The following is a 26,200-nucleotide window of genomic DNA, read 5'->3' on the forward strand; positions in this document are numbered from 1 at the left end:
TTCTCTTTCTCTCAACTGCTAAGGAACGCAAGCTCCAACAATTCATCAACACCAACACCCATCTAGGACCCTCCACTCCTGCCTGTCCCTCTGTCCCCACCCCATCTTCCAATCCCAGCCCTGGCCGTGTATTCACTATACCCCCTGACCTTCCCCTCTCCGATGCCGAACGTTCAGTGCTCAGCAAAGGACTTAGTTTCATACCCTTATGCCCTCATCTCAATGAATTTCGGGCTCGGCACGATGCTGAACTCTTCTTCCGCCATCTTCGTCTCCGTGCTCACTTCTTTGGGCAGGAGTCCTCTCCCTGTTCAACGGATCCTTTTACCCACCTCCAATATTCTCTCTCCACCTGGACCCCTCCCTCTGGATTCTTACCTTCTCTTGACCTTTTCATTGAGAACTGTCGGCGTGACATTAGTCGTCTCAATTTCTCTGCACCTGTCACCCATTCTAATCCGTCTCTCTCTGAACTTACTGCACTCCGTTCTCTCATGTCCAACCCCAACATTGTCATCAAACCTGCTGACAAGGGTGGTGCTGTTGTTGTCTGGCGCACTGACCTCTACCTCGCAGAGGTTGAGCGTCAACTCGCAGACACTTCCTCCTACCTCTTCTTGGACCATGACCCCACCACTGAACATCAAGCCATTGTTTCCAGGACTGTCACTGACCTCATCTCCTGTGGAGATCTTCCTCCCACAGCTTCCAACCTGATAGTCGCCCAACCTTGGACGGCCTGCTTCTACCTCCTACCCAAAATCCACAAACAGAACTGTCCTGGTAGACCGATCGTGTCAGCCTGTTCCTGCCCCACGGAACTCATTTCTCATTATCTAGACTCCCTTCTCTCTCCCCTTGTCCAGTCCCTTCCTACCTACATCCGTGATTCCTCTGACGTCACATCAACAACTTCCAGTTCCCTGACCCCAACCGCTTCCTCTTCACCATGGACGTCCAATCCCTCTACACCTCTATCCCTCACCAGGATGGTCTGAGGGCCCTTAGCTTCTTCCTCGAACAGAGGCCCGAACAATCCCCATCCCCTACTACTCTCTTCCGTCTGGCTGAACTTGTTCTTACACTGAACAATTTCTCCTTCAACTCTTCTCACTTCCTCCAAATAAAAGGTGTGGCTATGGGTACCCGCATGGGCCCCAGCTATGCCTGTCTCTTTATGGGTTATGTGGAACATTCCTTGTTCCAGTCCTACTCCGGCCCCCTCCCACAACTCTTTCTCCACTACAACGATGATTACTTCGGTGCTGCTTCATGCTCTCGTCGGGACTTGGAAAAATTTATTAATTTTGCTTCCAATCGCCACCCCTCCATCATTTTCACATGGTCCATCTCTGATACTTCCCTTCCCTTCCTTGACCTCTGTCTCAATTTCTGGTGATAGACTGTCCACCAATATCCATTACAAGCCTACCGACTCCCACAGCTACCTCGACTACAGCTCCTCACACCCTGCTTCCTGTAAGGACTCCATCCCATTCTCTCAGTTTCTTCGCCTCCGTCGCATCTGTTCTGATGATGCTACCTTCAAAAACAGTTCCTCTGACAAGTCATCCTTCTTCCTTAACCAAGGTTTTCCACCCACGGTCGTTGACAGGGCCCTCAACCATGTCTGGCCCATCTCCCGTGCATCCGTCCTCACGCCTTCTCCTCCCTCCCAGAAACATGATAGGGTCCCCCTTGTCCTCACTTATCATCCCATCAGCCTCCGCATTCAAAGGATCATCCTGCACCATTTCCGCCAACTCCAGCATGATGCCACCACCAAACACATCTTCCCTTCACCCCCCCCCCCCCCAACCCCCCCGGCGGCATTCGGTAGGGATCATTTCCTCCGGGACACCCTGGTCCACTCCTCCATCACCCCCTACTCCTCAATCCCTACCTATGGCACCTCGTCATGCCCACGCAAAAGATGCAAAACCTGCCCCTTCACTTCCTCTCTCCTCACCGTCCAAGGGCCCAAACACTCCTTTCAAGTGAAGCAGCATTTCACTTGCATTTCCCCCAACTTAGTCTACTGCATTTGTTGCTCCCAATGCGGTTTCCTCTACATTGAAGAGACCAAACGTAAACTGGGCGACCGCTTTGCAGAACACCTGCGGTCTGTCCGGAAGAAAGATCCAAACCTCCCTGTCGCTTGCCATTTTAACACTCCACCCTGCTCTCTTGCCCACCTGTCTGTCCTTGGATTGCTGTATTGTTCCAGTGAAGCCCAACGCACACTGGAGGAACAGCACCTCATCTTCCGACTAGGCACTTTACAGCCTTCCGGACTGAATATTGAATTCAACAACTTTAGATCTTGAACTCCCTCCTCCATCCACACCTCCTTTCTGTTTCTTCCCCCTTCCTTTTGTTTTTCCAATAATTTATATAGATTTTTCTTTTCCCACCTATTTCCATTATTTTTAAATCTTTTATGCCCTGCTAGTCTTTCCACCCCACCCCCACTAGAGCTGTACCTTGAGTGTCCTGCCATCCATTCTTAATTAGCACATTTGTTTAGATAATATCACCACCTTCAACGCCTCTTTGTTCTTTTGTCTGTGACATCTTTTGATTTTCTGCTCCTATCACTGCTTGCTTGTCCCTACAACCACACCACACCCCCAACTTCTCTACCCCCACCCACCTTAAACCAGCTTATATTTCACCCCTTTCCTAATATTCATTCAGTTCTGTTGAAGGGTCATGAGGACTCAAAATGTCAACTCTTTTCTTCTCCGCCGATGCTGCCAGACCTGCTGAGTTTTTCCAGGTAATTCTGTTTTTGTTTTGGATTTCCAGCATCCGCAGTTTTTTTTGTTTTTATTTTTGTTCTGAGGTGATGTTCATTGAAGAATAAATACTGGCCAGGACTTGGGGCAGAACTCCCTTGTTGTTTGAAATAATGCCATGGGATCTTTTAGGTTCAACTAAGAGGCCTTAGTTCAATGCCTCATTGGCAAGGTGACACCTCTGATAAGTGGAGTACACTGGACTCGAACTTCGGTCTGGGTTATTTGCTCAGATCAAGATTTGTGCATTTAAGGGGGGAACAGAAACCCTACAGATGGAACGCTCAAATTGACGATTCTTAAACGTGACGAGTTCCTTCCTGTGTCAGACAGCCTGACTAAATATAGTAAGTTATAGAACAAGATGGCAAACAAGTAGTATATTAAGTGATTAACAGGGGGGATAAAGTATAACTCATGATAGCACTTTAATTTGGTGATGCGTTTGTGGGCTGTTTTGGCAAATTACTAAATTTCCTTCAGTGGCTGCGGCCAAGGGAGTGCCTGCTCGCGATTTTTTTTTGACGGTCTGGCCTGTCATTTGAGGCTTTGGACTTCCCAATAACACCAATGTGAATTTCATTTTTAGGAACGAATAGAACTGGGCTTTGCTGGTGCCTGGTAAATAAATTGGAAAAAATAAATCAGAAGGGCGCAGTCAAGGTCGCCGAAAACCGCAGAACCCTCGCGGTGCTGTGTTGAAGCCGCCGCTAGGAAACTCCCTACAATCGAAAACTTTCGGATCTCTTTTTATTTTCACTTTGAGTCGCCCCGCTGTTGCAGAACATCCGAGCAAGTCATGCCGTAAGCACTGCTGACGGAAATAACCGACTGGCTAAAGCCTGGCCGCTGTCACAGACCAACCGGATGATTTTGTCTGCGTCTAACCATGAAAAGTGGCCAATATTAGAACTGTCGACTCGCCATGGCGGACTCGGAACAACTGGAAGAAAACCTGAAAAAACTCATCGTTCGTCTCCAAAACGTCGAGCAGGGGAAAGAAGTCAACACTTTGCTTCAGATTTTGGACGATTTGATTCTCCTCACCACCGTTCAAAATGGTAAGTGTGCTCTGATTTCAGAGTTTAGTGAAAAATCCGTTAACGGAAGACAGATCGGACGTATTTTGATACCTCGTCCTCATTGTTTACATCTTAAACAGCCTCGATTTTATTCGGAAATAAGAACGTCCACATGCCGTTGCTGGTGGTTCTGGAATCCTTTACCGATGTTGCCTGTATCCAACAGGTAGGCTTTTTCTTTATTTACTATGTCCCACTTTGTTTACATCACGTAAATATGATGGCGTGACTGGTACAAATAAATAATTAGTTTTGTTTTGGTTCAGTTTTGCTTTCACCATCCGAGGTCAGTGTAAGAGCTTTAAAGTTATTGGTACCATTTGTTTTTCAGTCTTAAAGAAGCAAAATTTTCACAAGAACCGTTGCATGTATTGATTTTTCACAACTTAAGTGGTCTCAACCATGTTGACATTTTGGCATGTCACTTTTGCAAGTCATTGAAAATTACGCAATCCTCTTCACTACCCAACTCTTTAAAAAGTTTATTCTTTAAAAAGTTTGTCCCGAACAACGTGTGCGTCTCAATGGAAATTTGTTCTTGCCAAAGTAGCCTGGACGTGGATTCAACGTAGGGCTTAATTATTTCTGTTACTGTCACTCCTCCAATGAGATAAGACCTGAGAATACTTAAACAGACATGTAAGTTATTTTGTAGGTACACTATACCTGACATTACATGAACAGCACCACAGCTGGCCTTTTTCAACAACGTAAGAACTCTGCATATGACATAATGTAGAGAGCTTACCAGCTGTAAATTTTCTACTGATTAGGAACACCCTGAGGCGGTTTGTTGGCTTTGTTCAATTGATAGAATTTGAATAAAAGTGCAGGAAACTGCCTGACTTTATTTTTTTTAAAGAAATCAGGATAGTTGTAGAACATACAAAACAAACATCATTTGAGGCATCATCTTTATCTCCATTTGCTCCCTCATTGAGAGAGGTGGCAGCAAGCACTGGTGGACATTAAGAATCAGCCATCTACTGTGGGACTGGAGCCATATGTAGGCCAAACCAGATATTGTTTGCTTTCCCGAAATGCAATAGTGAACCATTTGGGTTTTTAAACAACAATTTGGCAATGTTATGATTGTCTGTACACAAACTACCAGAAGATATGAAATTCATATAGTCGCGTGGTAGTGCAGAACTCGAATATTGCTGAAAAAGGAGACATGCTGTTGAAGCTTTCATCTTGCACTGAACAGGTCAGATGCAAGAATGCCAAATTTCAAAAGAAACAACAATTAATATTGTGCGAGCAAAGGGTGCTGATTGGTTAGTAAGTTGACTCTGAGACATTGCCATGGAGAATGCATCAGGGACCTATCGCAACTGCTAAAATTGTTATTTGATAAACCCGCTGATCTGATAGTTTCTTTCTTAGACATGTTTTTGAATTGTGACTGGAGGATAAGGGTGTGTACTGTAGCTGGAACTCATTTATCACTATGATCAAAGTCTTACTATGCAGGAAGGTTTACTGTAACTATCCCACTTTACACTTTCCTACCAGTTGTTTGCTATTTTTGGCTGACAATTATTATGTCAATTGAAATTTGAATATTGTATTTTGGATTCAGTTATTCAATTTTCTTCATTTTGCCTGTTGGGCATTTTGTACTGGGCATATGCAATCTGTTTCCTGACCCCTGCTGTGTACATTTGGCCTGTGGGTTGCTGTCAGCTATTTCTAGTCAATACAATCTCAAACCTCCCATGTCTTGCTCATCTCAAGTGTAATTCTCTCATTTTGGTTTTAAATGTCGCTTGAGTTGATAGGTCTCTTAAAAATAAACACAGGTTGGTATATTTGAAACTGATTACACGCCAATTGAATATTTTTGATAAGTAGGGATTATGAAAATCAGATTTTACTTTTCCAACAATAAATCACTGGACAATTAATCAGTTTAAAAACTGTCCCATCAAATTTGTGAAAAAACCCACATAGTATCCCTTATCAAAAATCAGGCCAAGGGATGTACATGTATTGCAACATTGAGGTTAGCACCCACATTTGTATGTTGTCTCTGCCATGCTGGCATCACAGATGAGTTGCATGCAAATCCCCAGACCCAATGTTTAGAAGGAAAATGAAGAAATGCTGTGCAGTTTGTACTTTTATAACTTCTTTAGGACTATATTCTTGACACTGCAGTAATTGTTAATCATCCATTCCTCATTACATATTGAGCAAGACCAGCATAGTTACCACATTAATAGTTTCCTGAAGACTTGGTTTCAATCAAAGACTGGTTAATGTCATGCATTGTTTATTCAACGCATGAATGTATGATTCTCATGTACATGCTCCAGGAATATTTAACTTACACAAGCATAGCAACAATTAAGCAGCCGAAGATATAACAATAAACATCAGTTCTTCAATTTCAGTTTTTTTTAGGAGTTAAATCAGCCTGCACTCGGTGGTAGAACTCTCACCTCTGAGTCAGAAGATTGTCAGTTCAATTCTCATTGCAGAGCTTTGAGCACAGTATCTAGGCTGACCAATGCAGCCCTGAGGGAGTGCTGCACTGTTAGAGGTGTCATGTTTCGGAAGAGACGTATATTGAGGCCACTTCTGCTCTCTCAGGTGGACGTGAAAGATCCCAAGGCACTATTTGCATAAGAACAGGGAAGCTATCCTCAATGTCCTGGCCAGTATGTATCCTTCAACTATCAGTAAAATAGATTATTTAGTCATTATTTCATTGAAGGTTGTGGGATCTTGCTGTGTGCAAATTAGCTGCCATGTTTCCTAAGTTACGATAGTTACTACACTTCAAAAGTATTTACTTGGCTGTAAAGTGCTTTGGGACATCCTGAGGTTGTGAAAGGCACTATTTATATGCCAGTGTTTTCTTCAAGTAATAGTCTGATGGTGAGTTGTAATAAGATAAAAACAAAAAAACTGCGGATGCTGGAAATCCAAAACAAAAACAGAATTACCTGGAAAAACTCAGCAGGTCTGGCAGCATCGGCGGAGAAGAAAAGAGTTGACGTTTCGAGTCCTCATGACCCTTCGACAGAACTTGCGTTCGAGTCCAAGAAAGAGTTGAAATATAAGCTGGTTTAAGGTGTGTGTGTGGGGGGCGGAGAGATAGAGAGACAAAGAGGTGGGGGGGGGGGGGGGGGGGGCGGTGTGGTTGTAGGGACAAACAAGCAGTGATAGAAGCAGATCATCAAAAGATGTCAACGACAATAGTACAATAGAACACATAGGTGTTAAAATTAAAGTTGGTGATATTATCTAAACGAATGTGCTAATTAAGAATGGATGGTAGGGCACTCAAGGTATAGCTCTAGTGGGGTTTTTTTTTATTTATATAATGGAAATAGGTGGGAAAAGGAAAATCTTGATAATTTATTGGAAAAAAAAGGGAAGGGGGAAACAGAAAGGGGGTGGGGATGGAGGAGGGAGCTTACGACCTTACGACTTTAGGTCGTAAGCTCCCTCCTCCATCCCCACCCCCTTTCTGTTTCCCCCTTCCCTTTTTTTTCCAATAAATTATAAAGATTTTCCTTTTCCCACCTATTTCCATTACATAAATAAAAAAAACCCCCCACTAGAGCTATACCTTGAGTGCCCTACCATCCATTCTTAATTAGCACATTCGTTTAGATAATATCACCAACTTTAATTTTAACACCTATGTGTTCTATTGTACTATTGTCGTTGACATCTTTTGATGATCTGCTTCTATCACTGCTTGTTTGTCCCTACAACCACACCCCCCCCCCCCCCCCCTCCACCTCTTTGTCTCTCTATCTCTCCGCCCCCCACACACACACCTTAAACCAGCTTATATTTCAACTCTTTCTTGGACTCGAACGCAAGTTCTGTCGAAGGGTCATGAGAACTCGAAACGTCAACTCTTTTCTTCTCCGCCGATGCTGCCAGACCTGCTGATTTTTTTTTAGTTGTAATAAGATATTGTCTGTGAACTGTGTAAGTAATTGTGATTTTTCATTTTGCTTTGACTACACATTTTTAAGGACTTTACTTGTCTTCTTGAGTTCTGGTGATGTTCAAAATAAAATTCTGTATCAAATTATGAGGGGTATAGATAGGGTAGATAAGAAGGAACATTTCCCCTTGGTGGAGGGATCAATAACCAGGGGGCATAGATTGAAGGCAAGGGGAAGGAAATTTAGAGGGGATGTGAGGAAGAATGTTTTCACTCAGAGGATGGTGGGAATCTGGAACTCATTATCTGAAAGGGTGGTAAAGGCAGAAACCCTCAACATTTAAGAAGTATTTGAATGTGGACTTGTGATGCCATGGCATACAAGGCTATGGGCCTAGTGCTGGAAAATGCGATTAGGATAGTTAGATACTTGTTTGACTGGTGCAGACTTGATGGGCCGAAGGGGCTTTTTCTGTGCTGTAGACCTCTATGACTCTATTGTTCCCCATGCTTTTGTTTAATCCAAAAATCTGGATATTCAATACTCTGGATGTATTCCTTTTGCCTGCAGAGGACAGGTCATTGCGTGTGAAATATATGTAGCATCTAGCAAAAGTAAGTGAACCATATTGTGAATCTGACTGATCTTAAATTGATCGTTAGTGTAATTCTTAGCATACTCGGGATTGTTTAACAAGTACTGCCTAATTGCCTAATCTCATCTAATATTAGACATTATGTCCTGAGTTTTGCAAGCAAGGGCTGGTTGAGTATGGTCAGTACTCTGCCTATTGCGAACAGCTGAAGGGAGGTGCTCAGATTTGTGTGTTGGGATTCCTACAGCTCCATGCACAATAAAATTGGCCTTATCGACAATCTTGTAAATAGGACCCGAGCCTTTTGCACACCATGGAAGCTTGACGCTGAAACAGGATGCATCAAAGCTATCCTGTAGGATAATGGTTACCCCAGTCAGATCATTGCTTGTGGTGTCTTATGTATAATCATTGCCCTAGAAGGATAAGATATCTCAAAAATTTGAGCAACAGGTAAAGCTGGCCATTTCATGCTGCTACTATCTACTGGCAACATGAGTGGTATTTTCCATGAACAAAATGCTGCCATCAAGCTAAAAAGACATTCCACTTACCCCACAAATGAGTAATATGGTATATGAATTTCGGTGTCCATGCGATGGCAGGTTCGTAGGCAGTACATCCTAACGACTGACAGATCATATCAAGCAGGACCTGGATGTAACCTCTCATCTGAAAGATGGCATCTCCCTGCTATTCAACAAAATATTTAACATAAATGCCTTATTAAATATGCTCTCTCCCTCACCTGTTTGCCATTTACAAGGGAGGATAAGCAGCCCTTTTCTCAAATGGGCTATTGAGCGAAAAGGAAGCAAGCACTTAACCTTTGCTTGTTGACTTCCATAGCTACCACAGACCTGTTGAGCAAATTGAGCAAAAGGATTCTTGGGGTAGTGGCGGGGGGTACTTCCAGAACGCATTCAGTGCTCAATTTTCCTGCCAAATTGTTCACTATGTCTTTGCTTCCCTGGAGCTGCCAGGAATCTAAGGATTATGTTGTTAACTAAGAAATCAAATTTAACAGCCAATATTTGTTATAAAGTATTGCAATTTTGTTCTGAAATAAGTCAAGGGCCAACGTCTGTAGTGCCAAGGTTAAAATGGAAAAGGCACTTTTTCTTCCTTTCTTGTAACTTGTATTTAAACCATCTTGATATATTTTTCAGTGTTCTTTTTAAATGGCTTGAACATCCTTCTTGGAGCATGTCCTGATAAAGATTCAGCCTTGCTTTTAATTAAGGTGTAAAACAAGATACGTTATCCTCTTGGATATTTGAATGCTGTGGCTTTTTAACTTTTCCATGGTCCAATTTGTATTCTACCAAAACTCTTAGAGAATTTTGTTATGAAGTTTTCCATTTTGCTAAAGTTATTGTTGAATTATTGTGTATTTCAGATTTGAAATTGTATTGTGAACAAAGGGTAAAATGAATGGGAACAAATATATGTTAATGTTCTTCATGGCAATATGCTTCATTGGATGTGTTTTTTCTTCTTTCTTTGATCAGGCAGGTTGGTCCTTACTCTGTAAACTGATGGAGCTCTGTCCAGACATAATTAACAAATTGGCTACACCCCAAGATATGGGAAAGGACTGGGATGTTCTTGGAGTGCATCAGTAAGTATTTTTTTCATTCAGATGATAGGATAAAATGTTATGAGCTAATTCCAACATACTTTTAGAATATGAGCAAGTCTAATTAAGTTTGCAGTAGACCAGAAGAGCTTTCAGTTCCCATTTGAAGTGCTTCATAATTTTTAAGATGGGTGGAAGGGTGCAATTACAGTGACAAATTACACAGGTAGTATCCATTTTAAAATGTGCACGTAGGGATCTATAATGGAAATATAAGGGCATAAGAAATAGTAAGGACATAAGAAATAGGGAGCTGGAGTTGGCCATTTGGCCCTTCCAGTCTACACCACCATTCAACAAGATCATGGCTGAGCTTTCTTAACTCCACCTTTCCAACTGTCCCCATATCCCTTAATTCCCTTCGTATCCAAAAATCTCTTGAGCTCTGGCTTGAACATACTCCATGACTGAGCATCCAGAGCTCTCTGGAGCAGTGAATTCCAAAGTTCACAACTGCTTGAGTGAAGAGATTTCTCCTCAGTCTCATCTGTGAGTGGTCAACCCCTTATTCTGAGATTGTGACACCGTGTTCTATGCTTTCCAGCCAGGGGAAACACCCCCAGCATCTACTTTGTCAACCCCTGTAAGAATTTTATATGTTTCAATTAGATCACACCCCATTCTTCTAAACTCTGGGGATCCCCCAATCTCTTCTGACAATATATGATAATCCCTGCATCCAAAAAGCATGCCTAGTGAACCCTCATTGCACTCCTCTAGGGAAGTATAGCCATCCTTCGTTAAGGAGACCAAAACTGCACACACTACTTCAGGTGTGGCCTCACCAATGTCTTCTATAATTGTGGTAAATCTTTATGCTTATACTGTAATTCTTTTTTTAACAAAAGCTAACATGCTATTTGTCGTCTTTATTGCTGCTGTATCTGCATGTTAACATTCTGTGGTTCATGTGTGAGGACACCCAGGTCCCTCTAAATGAGCCATAGAATGGTTACAGAACAGAACGAAGCCGTTTGCCCGTTGAGTCTACATTGGCTTTCTGCAAGACAATTCATCTGGTCCCGCTCCCCTATCCTTTCTCTGTAGCTCTGCACATTTTTTTTTTTGTCTTCAGTTCCTTATCTAATTCCCTTTTGAAAGCCACAGCAATTTTACCCACTCAAGGGCCTCATGTAGCCACACTTTTGATTTTTAACGGCAGTGGGAGGGATTGGCCCTTGTTGCCAATCAGAGCTGCCCACCACCCCCGCCTACCACTGGCCTCCCTACCACCCCGCAAGACCCCAGCTTAACTTGAAGTCTGGCTGCAATGCAGCTTGCTTCTCTCTGGTACTTGCTGCAGTTCCAGCAGCGGCTGCGATTCCTGTGGCACTGCTGGGACCAGAGAGCGAACAGTCATTTAATTGGCTGGCAGCTCTTGGAGGCAGGACTTACTTCCTGATGTGCATTGAAGTCCTGCCTCAAGCCAATTAATGGCCCAATGTCATTAAATTGTGACAGACCAAGTTGAGGGAGGGCTGGGGAACACTGCCCCCAGCGTAAAATTCAGGCCTATGTCTCTATTTATAAACATCATGATCCCATATCCTGTTTTAACCACTTTCTCAACCTGCCCTATCACCTTCAACAATTTATGCACATATACCCCCATGTCTCTGTTTCTGCACCTTTTTTTTAGAATTGTATCCTTTAATTTATTTTGCCTCTCCTTCCTGTCAAAATATATCACTTCACCACATGTCTGCCTGTTCCACCAACATGTCTAAGTCCTCTTGAAGTCTATCACTGTCCTGTTCACGGTTCGCAATACTTCCAAATTTAGTGTCATTTGCAAATTTAGAAATGGTGCCCTGCATATCCGAGTTAGGTCATTAATATATATCAAGAAAAGCAGTGGTCCTAGTACTGACCCCTGGGGAGCACCACTTTATATCTTTCTTCAGTCCAAAAAACAACTGTTTACCATTGCACTCTGTTTCCTGTCACTCGGCCAAGTTTGTATCAATGTTGCCACTGTCCCACTTATTCCAAGCTAACATTTCCCAGTCTCTCTCCATTCAAAATATGTTTTTTATTTTTCCTGCTAAAGTGGTTAACATAAAACTTCACCACATTGGGCAAGAACTTGGCAGATGAGATACAATCACTAAGCCTATCTATCCCTCTGCAGCCTCTTTGTGTCTGGCAAGATTTTGCATCGAACAGTCAGTCTGGAAGCATCCCCACAGTGTGACAGGCTCCTCCTTGGGGCTGGACCAAAAGCTTACTTTCCCTCCTGATTGTGTATTGTAAGCAAACTTGGGGATGAATCCCAATCCAACCACCCCTCCCCCCCCCCACCGTTGGGGGGGAAGTTGAAGGGTGGACACACACAGGTGCGCTTTCAATCGGCGCCCCCTATCAGAGGCGCGGTGCAATTTTACACGGGCAGGCCAATTAAGGCCAGCCCAGCGTGACGTCTGCAGGGAAGTGCTATGCGCTTCTTGTGCCGGCGAGGGGGGCAAATCCCAAAGTCAAGAGTGCGCTCTTTCATGCTAAGTGCGTCCTCAGGGAGATCGGCTCTAAATGTCAAAAACCTTAAAATAGAAAAATAAAATTTCCCTAACATGTCCCCTCATGTGACAATATCATATGAGTTGGGACATGTCCATAATTTTCAAAAAAACTTTATTAAAATTTTTAAAACCCTACATGAAACCTCATCCCGCCCGTGGATGAGGTTTCATGATTTTTCTAGTTCGCACTGGGGCTCCTGGCCTGCCCGCCAACCTTAAGGTTGGACAGGCAGGTCCTTTAATTACATAATTGACCCTGTCAATGGCCTCAATTGGCTATTGACAGGTTGGCGGGTGCACAGCCGATTTCACTGCGCCCCTGCCTTCCTGAAAATTTAAATGGGGCGCGGTGACATTGGGAGCTCGCCCCACATCACAGCGCTTCATTTTACATGTCAGCAAGCGGGCCCCGCCTGCCAACACATAAAATCCTGCCCTTGGAGAGGTTACACTCAGTACCTTCATCTAAGTCCTCATCATGGATTGTAAATAGCTGAAGCCCAAGTTCTGATCTTTGCAATACCCTGCTAGTTAGAGCATGCCAACCCACACACATCCGGTTTATTCCTACTGTTTTCTGTCCATTAGCCAATCCTCAATCCATGCTAATATACTATCCCCAATCTTGAGTTCCAATTTTGTCACATAACCTCTTGTGTGGCGCCTTATTGAGTGCTTTTTGAAATCCAAACACACTACATCCATCTTACTAGTTACATCCTCAAAAGACTCTAACAGATTTGTCAAACATGAATTTCTTTTCGTTAATCTATGTTGACTAATCATATTATCATTTTCTAAGTATTTTGTTACTACACGCCTAATAATAGATTCTAGCCTTTTGCCTACTACTTACATTAGGCTAACTGGTGTATGATTCCCTATTTGCACTTCCTTCTTCCTTGAATAGCAGGGTTGTTTTTGCTGTGTTGCAATCCTTGAATTGTTCTAAAATCAAAGCAATTCTGGAAGAGCAAAACCAATACGTCCACTGTCTCTGCAGGTAGGTCGTCCAGTTCAACAAATTGTTTGCCACTTAGTTCCATTGATTATTCCAGCACTTTCTTTACTAGTACTGATTTCTTTACGTTGCCCAGTCTTGCTGTTTTTTGTGTCTTTTACTGTGAAGACAGACACAGTATTTGTTGAATATCTCTGCTGTTTCCTAATTCCCCATTATAATTTCACCCATCTCAATGTCTAAATGGTCCAAGTTGACTTTCACTAGTGTCTACCAATTTACGCACCTACAGAAACACTTACAATATTTTTCATGTCTCTTGATTAGTCTATTCTCTTATTCCCTTTTCCTTTTCCTTAGCAATTTCCTGGACATCCTTCACTGAATTCTAAAATCCTTACTCCTTTTCTTGTTAACATTTTAAGTCTCTTCCTTTGATCTAATACTATCCTTAACTGCTCTTGTTAGGCCAAGGTTGGACCACTTTCTTTGGGGTTTTTTGTATATTAAAGGAATACTGTATTTATTGCACATTTTTAAATAATTTAATTTACAAAATTCTTTAAGTTCTAGCCATGCTTGTCTACCATCATATTTTTAATGTTTCCCAATCTACCTTAGCCAACTTGCTCCTCATGCCTATACAGCTGCTTTGTTTAGATTTGAGACCCTAATTTTTGGCTTAATGAAATCACCTTCAAACTTAATATAAAATTCTCGTATATTATGGTCACTTCTCCTAAAGACCCTTTATTACAAGGTTATTAATTAACCCTTTCTCAATCTAAAATAGTCTGTTCCTTGGTTGGTTCCTCAATATAATTGATTAAGAAAACTATCTTGCATACATTCTATGAACTTGTTCACCACGCTATTACTGCCAATTTGGTTTTCCCAAGATGAAGGTTGATGTGATATGAAGATTAATGTCTCCTGATTACTCTATTACCACGTTATACACATCTCTAGTTTCCTGATTGATATTCTCCCCTACATTACGACTGCTTTTATGGGGCATATACAACTCCCACCAATGTTTTCTATCTCATGTTGTTTATTAAGTCTATGTAAACTGATTCTGCTTCTTGATTTTCTGAGCTAAGATTGTTTTTCTCTACCGTCTATATCCCATCCTTTATTATCAAGGCTACTCCTCCTCCTGTTCCATTTTAACTATTTATTCCAAAAGTTAAGTTAAGGGGAAATTAATGGGACTGAAAGTTGATAAATCCCTTGGACCTGATGATCTTCTTCCAGAGAGATGAAAGAGGTGGCTGCAGAGATAGTGGATGCATTGGTGGTTATCTTTCAAAATTCTATAGATTCTGGAATGGTGCCTGCAGATTGGAAGGTAGCAAATGTGACCCCACTATTTGTGAAAAGAGGGAGAGAGAAACCGGGGAACTACAGTCCTCTTAACCTGATATCACTAGTTAGGAAAATGCTAGAATCTATTCCAAAGGAAATGATAACTGGGAATTTAATAATAATGGTGAGTTTGGGCAGAGACAGCATGGATTTATGGAAGAAAAATCATGTTTGACCAACCTGTAGGAATGTTTTGAGGATGTTACTAGCAGAATAGATAAAGAGGAACCAGTGACTGTGGTGTATTTGGATTTTTAGAAGGCTTTCAATAAGGTCCCAAACATGAGGTTAGTAAGCAAAATTAGAGCTCATGGAATTGAGGGAGATATACTGGCATGGATTGAGGATTGGTTAACAGATGGAAATTAGAGAGTAGGGATAAATGGACCATTCTTGGGTTGGCAGGCTATGACTAGTGGGGTACTACAAGGATCAGTGCTTGGGCCCCAGCTATTCAAAATCTATATCATTGATTTGGATATAGCGACCAAATGTAAGATTCGCAAGTTTGCTGATGGCAGAAAACTTGGTGCGAATGTGAGGAGGATGCAAGGAGGCTTCAGGGAGATTTAGACAGACTAAGTGAGTGGACAAAAACATGGGAGATACAATATAATGTGGAAAAATGTGAAGTTACCCACTTTGGTAAGAAAAACAGAAATGCAGAGTATTTCTTAAATGGGGAGAGATTGGGAAATGTTGATGTCCAAAGAAACCGGGGTGTTCTTGTTCATAACTCACTGAAAACTAACATGCAGGTGCAACACGCAATTAGGAAGGCACAGGAATAAGGAAGTCTTGCTGCAGTTGTATAGACCATACCTGGAGTATTGTGTGCAGTTTTGTCTCCTTACTTAAGGAAAGATGCACTGGCCATAGAGGGGGTGCAATGGAGGTTCACCAGACTAATCCCAGAGATGGCAGGGTTGTCCTATGAATAAAGACTGAGGCAAATGGGCCTGTAGTCTCTAGAGTTTAGAAGAATGAGGTGTGAGCTTATTGAAGTTGATAAAATTCTTACAGGATTCAACAGGGTAGTTGCAGGGAAGATGTTTCTCCTGGATTGCGGGATCTATAACCAGGGGACACAGTCTCAGAATAAGAGGTAGACCATTTAGGACTGAGATGAGGAGGAATTTCTTCAGTCAGAGGGTGGTAAATCTTTGGAATTCTCTACCCAGAGGGCTGTGGAGGCTCAATCATTGAACTTGTTCAAACCAGAGGTCGATAAATTTCTAGACACCAATGACATTAAGGGTTAGTGTGGGAGCATGGTGTTGAGGTAGAAGATCAGCCATGATCTAGTTAAATGGCAAAGAAGGCTTGAAGGGCCCAATGGTCTACTCCTGTTCCTATGTTCTTATTTTGGAATATTTGGTTCTCAACCTAGGTGATATTACAAAAACATCTCCGTAATGGCTATTAGATCAACTCTATTAATTTCCACCTGCACAATTAATTCATCTAATTAGTTATGAATGATTCATGCCTTTAGCTTTGACTTATTAATTTTCTGAGGTCTCCAAAGTCATTAATGCCCTATTACATTTGTCACTCCCACTCTCCCTTCCTGACCCACACTGTGTATTTTTTACCCGAAAATGTGGCCGTGCTCTAGAGCCCTGAAATTTCCCTTGCTGATTTTGAATTTACCCTTTCATGAATCCTCCTGCCAATCAAGCCCACCCCCCCCCAACCCCGCTAAAGAACGCTGCTTCCTCTATTAGTTTATAGCCTGTTTACTTTCCTAGTTATTCAATTTGCCAGGACATGGCCCAGCCCAGTTTAGGTGGAGCTCATCCCACTGGAGCCTGTCTCTAGTACTGGTGCAAGTGGTTCATGAAGTGAAACCCCTTCCTCCCACACCACTCCTTCAGCCATACGCTTTGACCTTCTGAACTGTTTATCCCTATGTCAGTTGGTGTGTGCCTCGGGCAACAATTCAGAGATTATTACTTTTGAGGTTCTGCTTTTATTTTGGACCCCAACACCTCAAACTCACTCAGCATGATATCATTCCTAATTCTATGTCACCTGTACATGAAAAGATAAGGACAAAATGTAGAAGGTAAAAATGAGCATTGAATTACATCAAATCACTTTGGACTAATCAGCTCTGTCTTCCAACCTTGCTTGTCTGAAAAATGGCATTTGGTCTTGATTCCATGTGCAAAGCCATGGAAGCATAACTAACTATCTGTTCTATAGTATAATGCTCCTGTTTTAATAAAACAGAATATCCCCCAACTGATTGCTTCAATGTTATATTAGATCTATGATTAATGTTTAAGAGCATTGTAAATTACTGTTATTATTAAATTATTGTTAATAAATTAATGGTTTAACTTTACAATGTGGCATAAATACGTACATAATTTAGTCCTTCATCTGACATTGGGATAATCCCATTTAATTTCTAATCTGCAATGGCAGTCATCCTTATTTCATGTAAGGTTCAGATTCACCCAGCAGTTTTCCTAGTTTCTTGCCCATTGCTCATTCCTCTCGTTACGCTCTTCATTTTGCTTTGTACTTGTACTATTCACTGTGTCAAAACCTGATTCTTCTATACTTAATTCTTAATGACCACCTTTTTTTTTCTCCTTCTCAATTTTCACAATGTCATTTTATTTAATATTGCATAGAATGCTTAATTAACTTGATGGCATCTTTTCCAACTGGTGGTGCTTCCTTATGCCTATTCAGCTACTTAATGTTTCCAGTGTCTTTTCCCCCTCTGCACCTCTTTGTAATGAACAGCTTTCTTGCACACGTGTGCATGCAGACTCTTATTTCCTTGCCAGTCATTACTTTTACCAATTAAAAGCCTTTTGGAGGATTGTAAATTTGAATTGCTTTTTCATTTTCTAGCACGATTGCAACTTACAGATGTGTATTGAACTGTTTGCATGTTCTTGTCTTTGTGTGTTTGTAGCACTTGACTGAAATTGGCTAACTCAGCAAAGACCTTGTGATATTTATATGACTTAGTACTGTACAAGGCAGTTCTTTTAACTACCTGGGTGGGAGGGATCATTGGTAGCAAGTTAAGAAATTACCAGTAGCATCAAAAACTATTTCATATTGAAATTGTATTATTTTTAAAAAATGTTTTATTGCAATATTTGACATCTCTTTCTCTTTCTCCCTCATTCATATTTTAGACAGATGTTGAATTTATTGATGACTTACAATTTTCATCCCACCATACTGCTTGTTGGCCTTAAGGTGTTAACCCTCCTTGTTCAGTCAGGTATGGTAATTCCAGTTAATTTCTGAGAAATAAGTCTTAACATTGTTAACAATGTCCCTTTTCTCTTGTATATTTTATGGCCCTGATGGAGGCAGAATCCATGCATGAAAATATGTAGAGTAAGCTCACAATTACCTGTTTTTATACCAACATAATTCCCTTATAATTAGGATAGTAATTGTTGCAGGAAAATATAGCAAATTTCAGGTAGTTGGCAGGCAGGTGGATAGGCGTGCATAGTATAATTTGCTAATATTAATTGATTTGAGTCTTGAGAGTTTGATGAACTATTAAATAGTATGCAGTTTTCTTCAAGAATTGGGTGCCTACAGTTATACATTAGAATTGCTTCTACAATGACTCAGTTGATCCATCTGTGAGGCCAAAATCTATTCTTTCTGATAGAATGCACACCACTGATTAAGTGGCATGAAGCTATGCTCCTTTATGTTTTTGAAAAATGATTTTTCAACTTTCAGCTGACTGGAAATTTTGCAATTTGAACTGAGACAGAACAAACTGCTTAAAAATGCAAGGTCACATTCCAAGGTGATGGTGAGAAACATACTAGTCACCCTCAAGGGAGCGTGACGAGAGAGACATTTCCTATAATCCAGACACCCATTGAAACTTAACTGTCTAAGGAAGAGACATTAAAAATGCAAAAGTTCTGGATGTTGAAACAATGGCTGCCACAGATAGACACATCCAAAACCTTTTGGAAATACACTTGGGTGAAGTATTTCAAGGCCAGGCTGCCAGCCACAAGAAAGAGGTATCAAGTGACATGGGGTGACAAGAGGGTCTTCAGCAGAAGAAATGGGCTGAGGACTGCTTTTTCTCCCTCTCTCACTTTTGGAAAAAGTGTGTTGCCTTGTTCAAAAACCTAACTCTACCTGAAACCCACCAACAAACTGAGATTTTGTAATAGTTGCAACATCTTCTACATCTGACCACATTCAAGAAACCAGCGAATCTAAATCGGCCACAGTGTTTAAAATCTACGCCTCAAGGATATTCAAAGGAATTTTAACTGTATATTGTTTAACCTTTCTTTTTACTTGGACTCTAACTCCCCTTTATTTCTGATACCTGTGTGTGTGTCCAAATGACTGCATGAGGTCCGAATGCTTGACTTAATGGGCTGAATTTTGAGTCAGTGAGTGGGGCCGGGGCCTGCTCGCCAACACGTAAAATGACGAGCAGTGACATCGGGGGGAACTTCCGAAGTCACCGCGCTCCATTTAAATTTTCAGGAAGGCGGGAGTGCAGCAAAATCAGCTGCTCGCCCGTTGACCTGTCAGTGGCCAATTGAGGCCATTGACAGAATCAATGAAGCAATTAAAGGACCTGCCCGTCCAACCTTAAGGTTGGCGGGCAGGCCAGGAGCCCTGGCGGGAACTAGAAAAATCATGAAACCTCATCCACGGGTGGGATGAGGTTTCATGTAGGCTTCAAAAAATTTTAATAAAGATTATGTAAAAATGATGGACATGTCCCAACCCATGTGACATTGTCACATGAGGGGACATGTAAGGGAAATTTAGTTTTTTTTACTTTTATCATTTTTTACGTATAGAGCCGATCTCCCTAATTGGCTCGCCCACGTAAAATGGCGCCACATCTCCGATCGGGGGCGCCAATCGGAAGTGTGCCCGTATGCGCCTGCCCGTCAAACCCCCCCCCCCATGGGGGGAAAATTCAGCCAATGTTTCCATTACTTTTCTTGGGTTTAGTGGTTAATAAATTTGCCCTTTTTCTAACTCAAGAAAACTTGTTTGATTGACCCCTTAGTAAAGTACATTATAATTTGAAAAAGGCATATGCATATCAAAAAGAAACTTAAACCTTTGTGACTAACGATAGAAGTTGAATAGAGGGTTGCCAGTTCACCCCTTCTCACCTGGTCGTAACAAAACTGGAGGATCATCTGGGATTGCTCCCATAGACTGACAAAAGAATTGGAGTGGAGAAATTAAATTGTTCCTTCAAAAACAATTTAAACACTGCAAAAGGTTTTCTTGGGTCTGCAATACTAAAGTTCCAAAATGTCCACATTCAGTATCAATGCTCTCCTAGAACAGGATGAGATAACTAATGAGAAGTTAAGGGCACTGTATTTGGAAGGATTAAAAGGTGTAGCTAGACAGTTAGAGGTGGAGTTTCGCCTGAAAGCTATAAAAATTGAAATTTTAAAACAGGTGGCAAAACATCGAGAGATAGAAATTGAGGACAGTAAAACAGAGAAATCAGGGGCAGAGAAATTAAGATTGGATCAGCAGAAATTGGAACTGGAATTGAAACCGGAATGGAAGGATGAGAGAGAATTCCAGGGAGGGGAAAGAGGAAAGGGAGTTTAAATTAAAACTCCACGAGCTGAGGATTTTGTGTGTTGTTTGAAGAAACCACTGGTGAGGGAACCACGCCTAGCTCAGACTTAAGGGCTGAGGTATTCAAGTTTGCCCATTTAACCCCGAAGTTTGATGAAGAAGAGGTGGATACCTTCTTTATCTCTTTTGCATGGTTAGCATGGCAGTTAAAGTGGCCAGCCCAACTCTGGTCCCTGCTGTTGCAGAGTAAGTTGACAGGCAAAGCTCATAAGGTTTACTCCCTCTTGCCTGAGGAAAAGTGCAACAAGTTATGAGGCAGCAAAAAGAGCTATTTTAAATGCTTACCAGTTAGTGCCAGAGGCATACCATCAGAAATTCCGTACCCTCAGAAATGGCCTGACCAGACATACTTGGAATTTGAATGCTTTAAGCAGCTCGCTTTTGACTGGTGGGTAGAGGCGCTTAAAATTGAGGCCACAGATGAAAACCTTTGTGAAATAATTCTCCTCAGAGTTCAAAACCTCCATACCCTTCCTGGTAAGAAGTCACTTAGAAGAACAGAGTAACAGGGACCAGATTGGCAGCAACCCTGGCTGATGACTATGAACTTGTACACAAACCCTCATCCCAAAAGAAACCCTTCTTAAGTCATCCCCAGCCAACTAAGAATGATAGAAGGTGGGAGAGTGATAGGAAACTGAGCACCCAGGGACAGCTGGAAACATAGAGGGCCTTCCTCAGGCCAGAAAGGATGGTGCTGAGAAGAGGAGTAAGACCAAGAAACCTGTATGTTTTAACTCCCACAAGGCAGGACACCTGTGTGCTGATTGCTAGAGGTTACAGGAAAGACCTGTAGGATTTGTTGGGGCGCACAAACACCGCACAAAAAATGGGAGTCAGACAGACAGGCTATGGCTCTGACTGTGGCAGCAAATCCCTGTAGAAGCAGTGCCCTAAGTGTGGGTGAGTTTTAAAAAATCCTTGAGAGTTACAAGGATTTTTTATCAGAAGGAAGAGTGGTCATGTTTTTCTAGAGTCAAACGAGTAAGCCTATTGTGATACTGAAGTATGCAGTGGCCTGCCAAACTCTACTGCTGGGAGAAGGCACAACCTTTTCCCCCAGAGAGTGCAGTAAGCACCAAGGTATTGGTAAAGGGTATCGAAGGAGAGTACATGTCCATCCCCTTATACCGGGTGCACCTGGAGTGCATCCTTGTGTCAGGACTGGTCACCGTGAGAGTCGTCCCCAGTTTGCTTTTGGATGGGGTCAACCTGCTCCTCAGCAATGACCTGGTGGGATCAAAAGTTTGAGCATCCCCAGTAGTCTTGGAGAAGGAGACCTAGGTCAGGGAGATAGAACAGCTGCAGGAGAAAGTGCCTGGCATTTTCCTTGACTGTGAGGTATGGCCAGGTATGGTCTATGGCTAGACAAACTCTGTCAGTAGAAGCTGAGGTTGCACCGCAGACAGACTGTCTGATTACCTGAGACCTTTTTGGGAGTCTAGAGGACCCTAAGGAGACAATAAGTAGGTCTTCCTAGTTGCGGCTCAGTAAGTTCACCTGTTGTTTTTAAAAAAAAAAGTTAGCTAAGGCTGTCCAAACTGAAGCTGAGGCAGAGGCAATCCTGAATGCTACTACATTGATAATGAGGTGCTGATGAGGAAGTGGAGACCCTCTCACAGGCCTGCAAGCAAAGAATGGGCAGTGATCTACCAGGTAGTGGTGCTGCTGGGGTACTGTGGGAAATATTAAGGCTAGCACACAAAATCTCAATGTCTGGGCATGTTGGCATATGAAAAGCCCAAGCCTGCATCAGCCTATTGGTCATACCTCCACAAGGATGTAGTAAGGTTTTGCAGAACCTTCCACGTCTGACCGGTTATGGGGAAAGCCCTAGCCTGAAATAAAGCCTGCACCGATGATTCCTGTGCTGGCTTTGGGGGAACCATTCAGCAGGGTGCTGGTGGACTATGTGGGTCTCCTTCCTGAAACCAAAGGAGGCTATCAGTATATCCTTTCCATCATGGATATGGCTCCCTGCTTCCTGGAGGCCATTCCCCTGAGAACCATAACTGCCAAAATAGTGGTGGGGGAATTAACACAATTCTTTATTCAGTATGCCCACTGAGATCCAGTTGGATCAGGGCTCAAATTTTATGTCCTGAATATTTCGGGAATTAATGGGTAACTTGGGCGTGACCCAGCTGAAGTCCTCAGTGTATCACCCGCTGTTGCAGGGGGTGCTAGAACAGTGCCACCAAACCATGAAAACAATGATCAGGGCATACTGATTGTATGTCATCTGTCATCAGTGCCCTCATGATTGGGATAAAGGACTAGGTTTTGTCTGTTTGCTACCAGAGACTCACCCAATGAGTCCACTGCTTTTTTTGAATTGGCTTACAGGCAACAAGTAAGAGATCCTCTGAAACTAATCAAGGAAAGAGTTTTAGAACAGTAGGAGGATGTCCCCATGTTAAATTACGTAACTGTGTTCTGTAGCTGACTCATGAGAGCCTGTGATGTGGCTCAAGAACACTTAAAAAATCTCCCAAACATCCATTTAAAAAAAAAAAGGCAGACAAGCATGCCAAAGCCTGAACCTTTCAGCCAGGACACCATGTGCTTATGCTTCTACCACTGCTGGGTGAACCCCTAAAAGTCCGGTTCAGTGGCCTGTACAGAATAGCAAAGACGCTTGGAGAGGTAAACTAGCTACACCCGACTGCAGGAGAAAGCAAAGACTGTCATGTCAATATGATAAAACAATATCACAGCAAAGAAGGGGACAAGCAGGTAACAGTCTGTCCAATAACAACGTACCGGGAGGATGAGAGGAACAGTGAGGATGAATTGGAGGCAGATGTGGGTGAGACCCACATTGAAACCCTTACTGCCTGGCTAGCAAATACAAATTCTAGTGAAATTGGACACCATATTCACCCATCTAAATGCAGAACAGCGAGGAGACCTGACAAAGCTGCTCACTACATTTAAAAGTACCTGTAGAGACCAGCAATGCTGCAGCATTTTAGCTCTACATGATATGGCTGTGGGAGAGGCCCCTCCCATAAGGCAACATTCCTGACCATCTAGGTCCAGAAAAGGTGGCCCAGGTTTGGATGGAGATTAATACATGCTGGAGCATCAACTAATTGAGCCTAGCAGCAATAACTGGAGCTCCCCATTGTGCTCATGCCCAAGCCATAAGGCTCCACAAGTCTCTGCATTGACTACCACGAGGTTAATGCAGTGACCAGAGCTGACTCCTTCCTGATTTCCCTGCTTGGAAGACTGCATAAATAGGGTAGGTAATGCAGCTTATATCACAAAGGTTTACTCTAGGGATACTTGACCACTTGCGCAAAGGAAATCTCCATCTTCATGACTCCGGATGGCTTATGTCGTTGTCGAGTCACGCCATTTGGACTCAAATGCCACAGCCACCTTTCAAAGGTTGATGAACCAGGTAGTGGTGGGCTTATCCAATTATGCAGTGTACCTAGACCACCTCCTAGTGTACAGCGACACCTGGGAAACTCAGAGCAGTTGGAAGCCCTCTTCCAGAAATTAGTCAGCGGACCTAGTGGTCAATCTCACAAAGAGCAAGTTTGATTAGGGTCAGGTGACCTACCTAGGACACATGGTGGGTTAGGGACAAGTATTGCCCCTGTATTTTAGTATTTTAATAACCGAGCCAGTGCTAGCTTTAACCAAGCATTTAAGTAGCCATTGATGCTAGTGACTTCAGGGTAGGGGCTGTTCTCCTCCTGGAGGACAAATCGGAAATAGAGACATCAATTGGGTGCTTCTCCAAAAAACTGAACAAACATCAGAAACGATATTCCACAGTTCTGGCTCTCAAACACTTTGAGATGTATGTCCGAAATGGATACAGAGAGACCACAGTCTATACTGACCACAACCCTTTGATCTTTGTGGAAAAATTCAAAACTCAATGCAAGGTATTCCATTGGAGTTTGTTTCTGCAACCATATCACCCAAAAATCACCCACACTGCTGGAAAATCGAATGTGATTAAGGACACCCTACCCAGAACTTAAAGACCCAGTTAGAACTGATAGGATAATCTAGACCAAGGCTGTGAGTGAATGGAAGTGCATTTGTTTTTTGTTTTTTTATACCTTGTAATGAAATGCGAGTGAATTACATTGAATTTTATTGTGATAAGGAGGAGTCACAAGGCTATGGCCCTTTTTATTGTTTTGAAAAAATGATTTTTCAACTTCCAGTTGACTGGACATTTTGCAATTTGAACAGAGACAGAACAAACTCTTTAAAAATGCAAGGCCACATTCCAAGGTTAAGGTGAGGAACAAGCAAGCCACCCTCAAGGGAGTGTGAAGAGACACATTTCTTATAATCCAGATACTCTTCAAAATTCCTAACTGTGTCTAAGGAAGATGCATTCACTATCCAGTGCTTTGCATTTTTAAACAATAGCTGCCACAGACAGACACACTCAAAACCTCTTGGAAATACACAATGGGTGAAGTATTTCAAGGCAAGGCTGCCCAGCCACTTGAGATTGCAATTGACAAAGATGGTGTCAAGAAAGCCTTCAACAGTGGAAACAGGCTGAAGGCTGCTTTCTCTCCTCTCACTTTTGGAATAAGCATGTCACCTGGTTCAAGAAGCCAACTCTACCAGAAACCTACTAGTGAACTGAGATCGTCTAATATTTGCAACATCTGCATCTGACCGCATCCAAGAAACCAGTTAACCTAAATTGGCAGCAGTGTTTAAAATCTATATCTCAAGGGCAATCAAAAGACACTTAACCACATTATTCTTTTACCTTTTTTATTGAACTCTAACTCCCCCTTCTGATACTTGTATGTGTGTGGGCCCAATTGACTACATGAGGGCTGAATGCTTGACCTCGTATTTTTATTATTTTTCTGTGTTAGTGGTCAATAAATCTGTTCTTTCTTTGACTCAAGAAAACCTTGTTTGATTGACTTCTTATTGCTCACAGTTTAAATAGTTAACTACATTCTGATTTGGAAAAATCATATGCTCGTGAAAAAGAAACTTAAGCCTTTGTTGTGACCAACTGAGGAGGTTGAATAGAGGAGAGTCAGTTCACCTCTACTCACTTGGTCGTAACATAAGCTACAGGTCAAACAGCTTTAGATCAAATCTGCTTAATACCCTGGTAATGTCCTCCTGTTTTAACTGCAATCGCTACATCTCATTAATTCATTCTTAATTGGCAAAACCTGTGCCAATTCATAAGAACAGGCGTAGGCAGTTCAGCCCCTCAAATCTGTTCCATCATTCAACTAGATCATGGGTGATCTGAATCTCAAACTATTTACCTGATTTTGATCTATACCCCTTGATGCTCATTATCTAATAAAAACTGTTGAGTTCAATTTTGAAAATTTCAATTAACTTACCATCCAAATTTCAAAACCTTTCCGACGTTCAGTAAGTGATGTTTGTTCACCATGCTAAATAAGAATAAGATCAGCATTTTCAATCTAATGGACTAGGATAATTGTAGTCATCAAAAATCAAAGTAGGTGATATTTTGACAAATCATAAGCCTGACTTGTAAGCTTACTGACCCATGACTACCTGGTTAACAATTGCAGATTTGCTCACTAACCCTGTGATTATGTATCGGTTGTTAATCTTTCATCATGCATCAGGTACATGAGCATGTTGGTAGATTTAAACCCCATCAATACAAAATTAGAACCAATAGAAAGTGCTGT

At 42.1% G+C, this 26,200-nt stretch overlaps 1 protein-coding gene across 4 annotated transcripts in view; it reads left to right on the plus strand.

Moving 5' to 3' along the window:
- lrrk2 (leucine-rich repeat kinase 2) overlaps positions 1–26,200 on the plus strand; it is a 226,984-nt gene that overhangs the window by 61,246 nt on the left and 139,538 nt on the right. Inside the window, exons 1-5 of one of the 4 annotated variants that reach the window (XM_041203528.1) lie at positions 3,061–3,145; positions 3,388–3,859; positions 3,961–4,046; positions 9,901–10,010; positions 18,038–18,126. In XM_041203528.1, coding sequence (XP_041059462.1) covers positions 3,724–3,859; positions 3,961–4,046; positions 9,901–10,010; positions 18,038–18,126 — 421 coding nt within the window. In that variant the 5' untranslated portion in view covers positions 3,061–3,145; positions 3,388–3,723. Of the gene's footprint in view, positions 1–3,060; positions 3,146–3,387; positions 3,860–3,960; positions 4,047–9,900; positions 10,011–18,037; positions 18,127–26,200 lie in introns of those variants that run through there. The other 3 variants (XM_041203525.1, XM_041203526.1, XM_041203527.1) reach the window with 3 other exon arrangements.

This window comes from Carcharodon carcharias, chromosome 13 (assembly GCF_017639515.1).
Source record: "Carcharodon carcharias isolate sCarCar2 chromosome 13, sCarCar2.pri, whole genome shotgun sequence".
NCBI lineage: Eukaryota > Metazoa > Chordata > Chondrichthyes > Lamniformes > Lamnidae > Carcharodon > Carcharodon carcharias.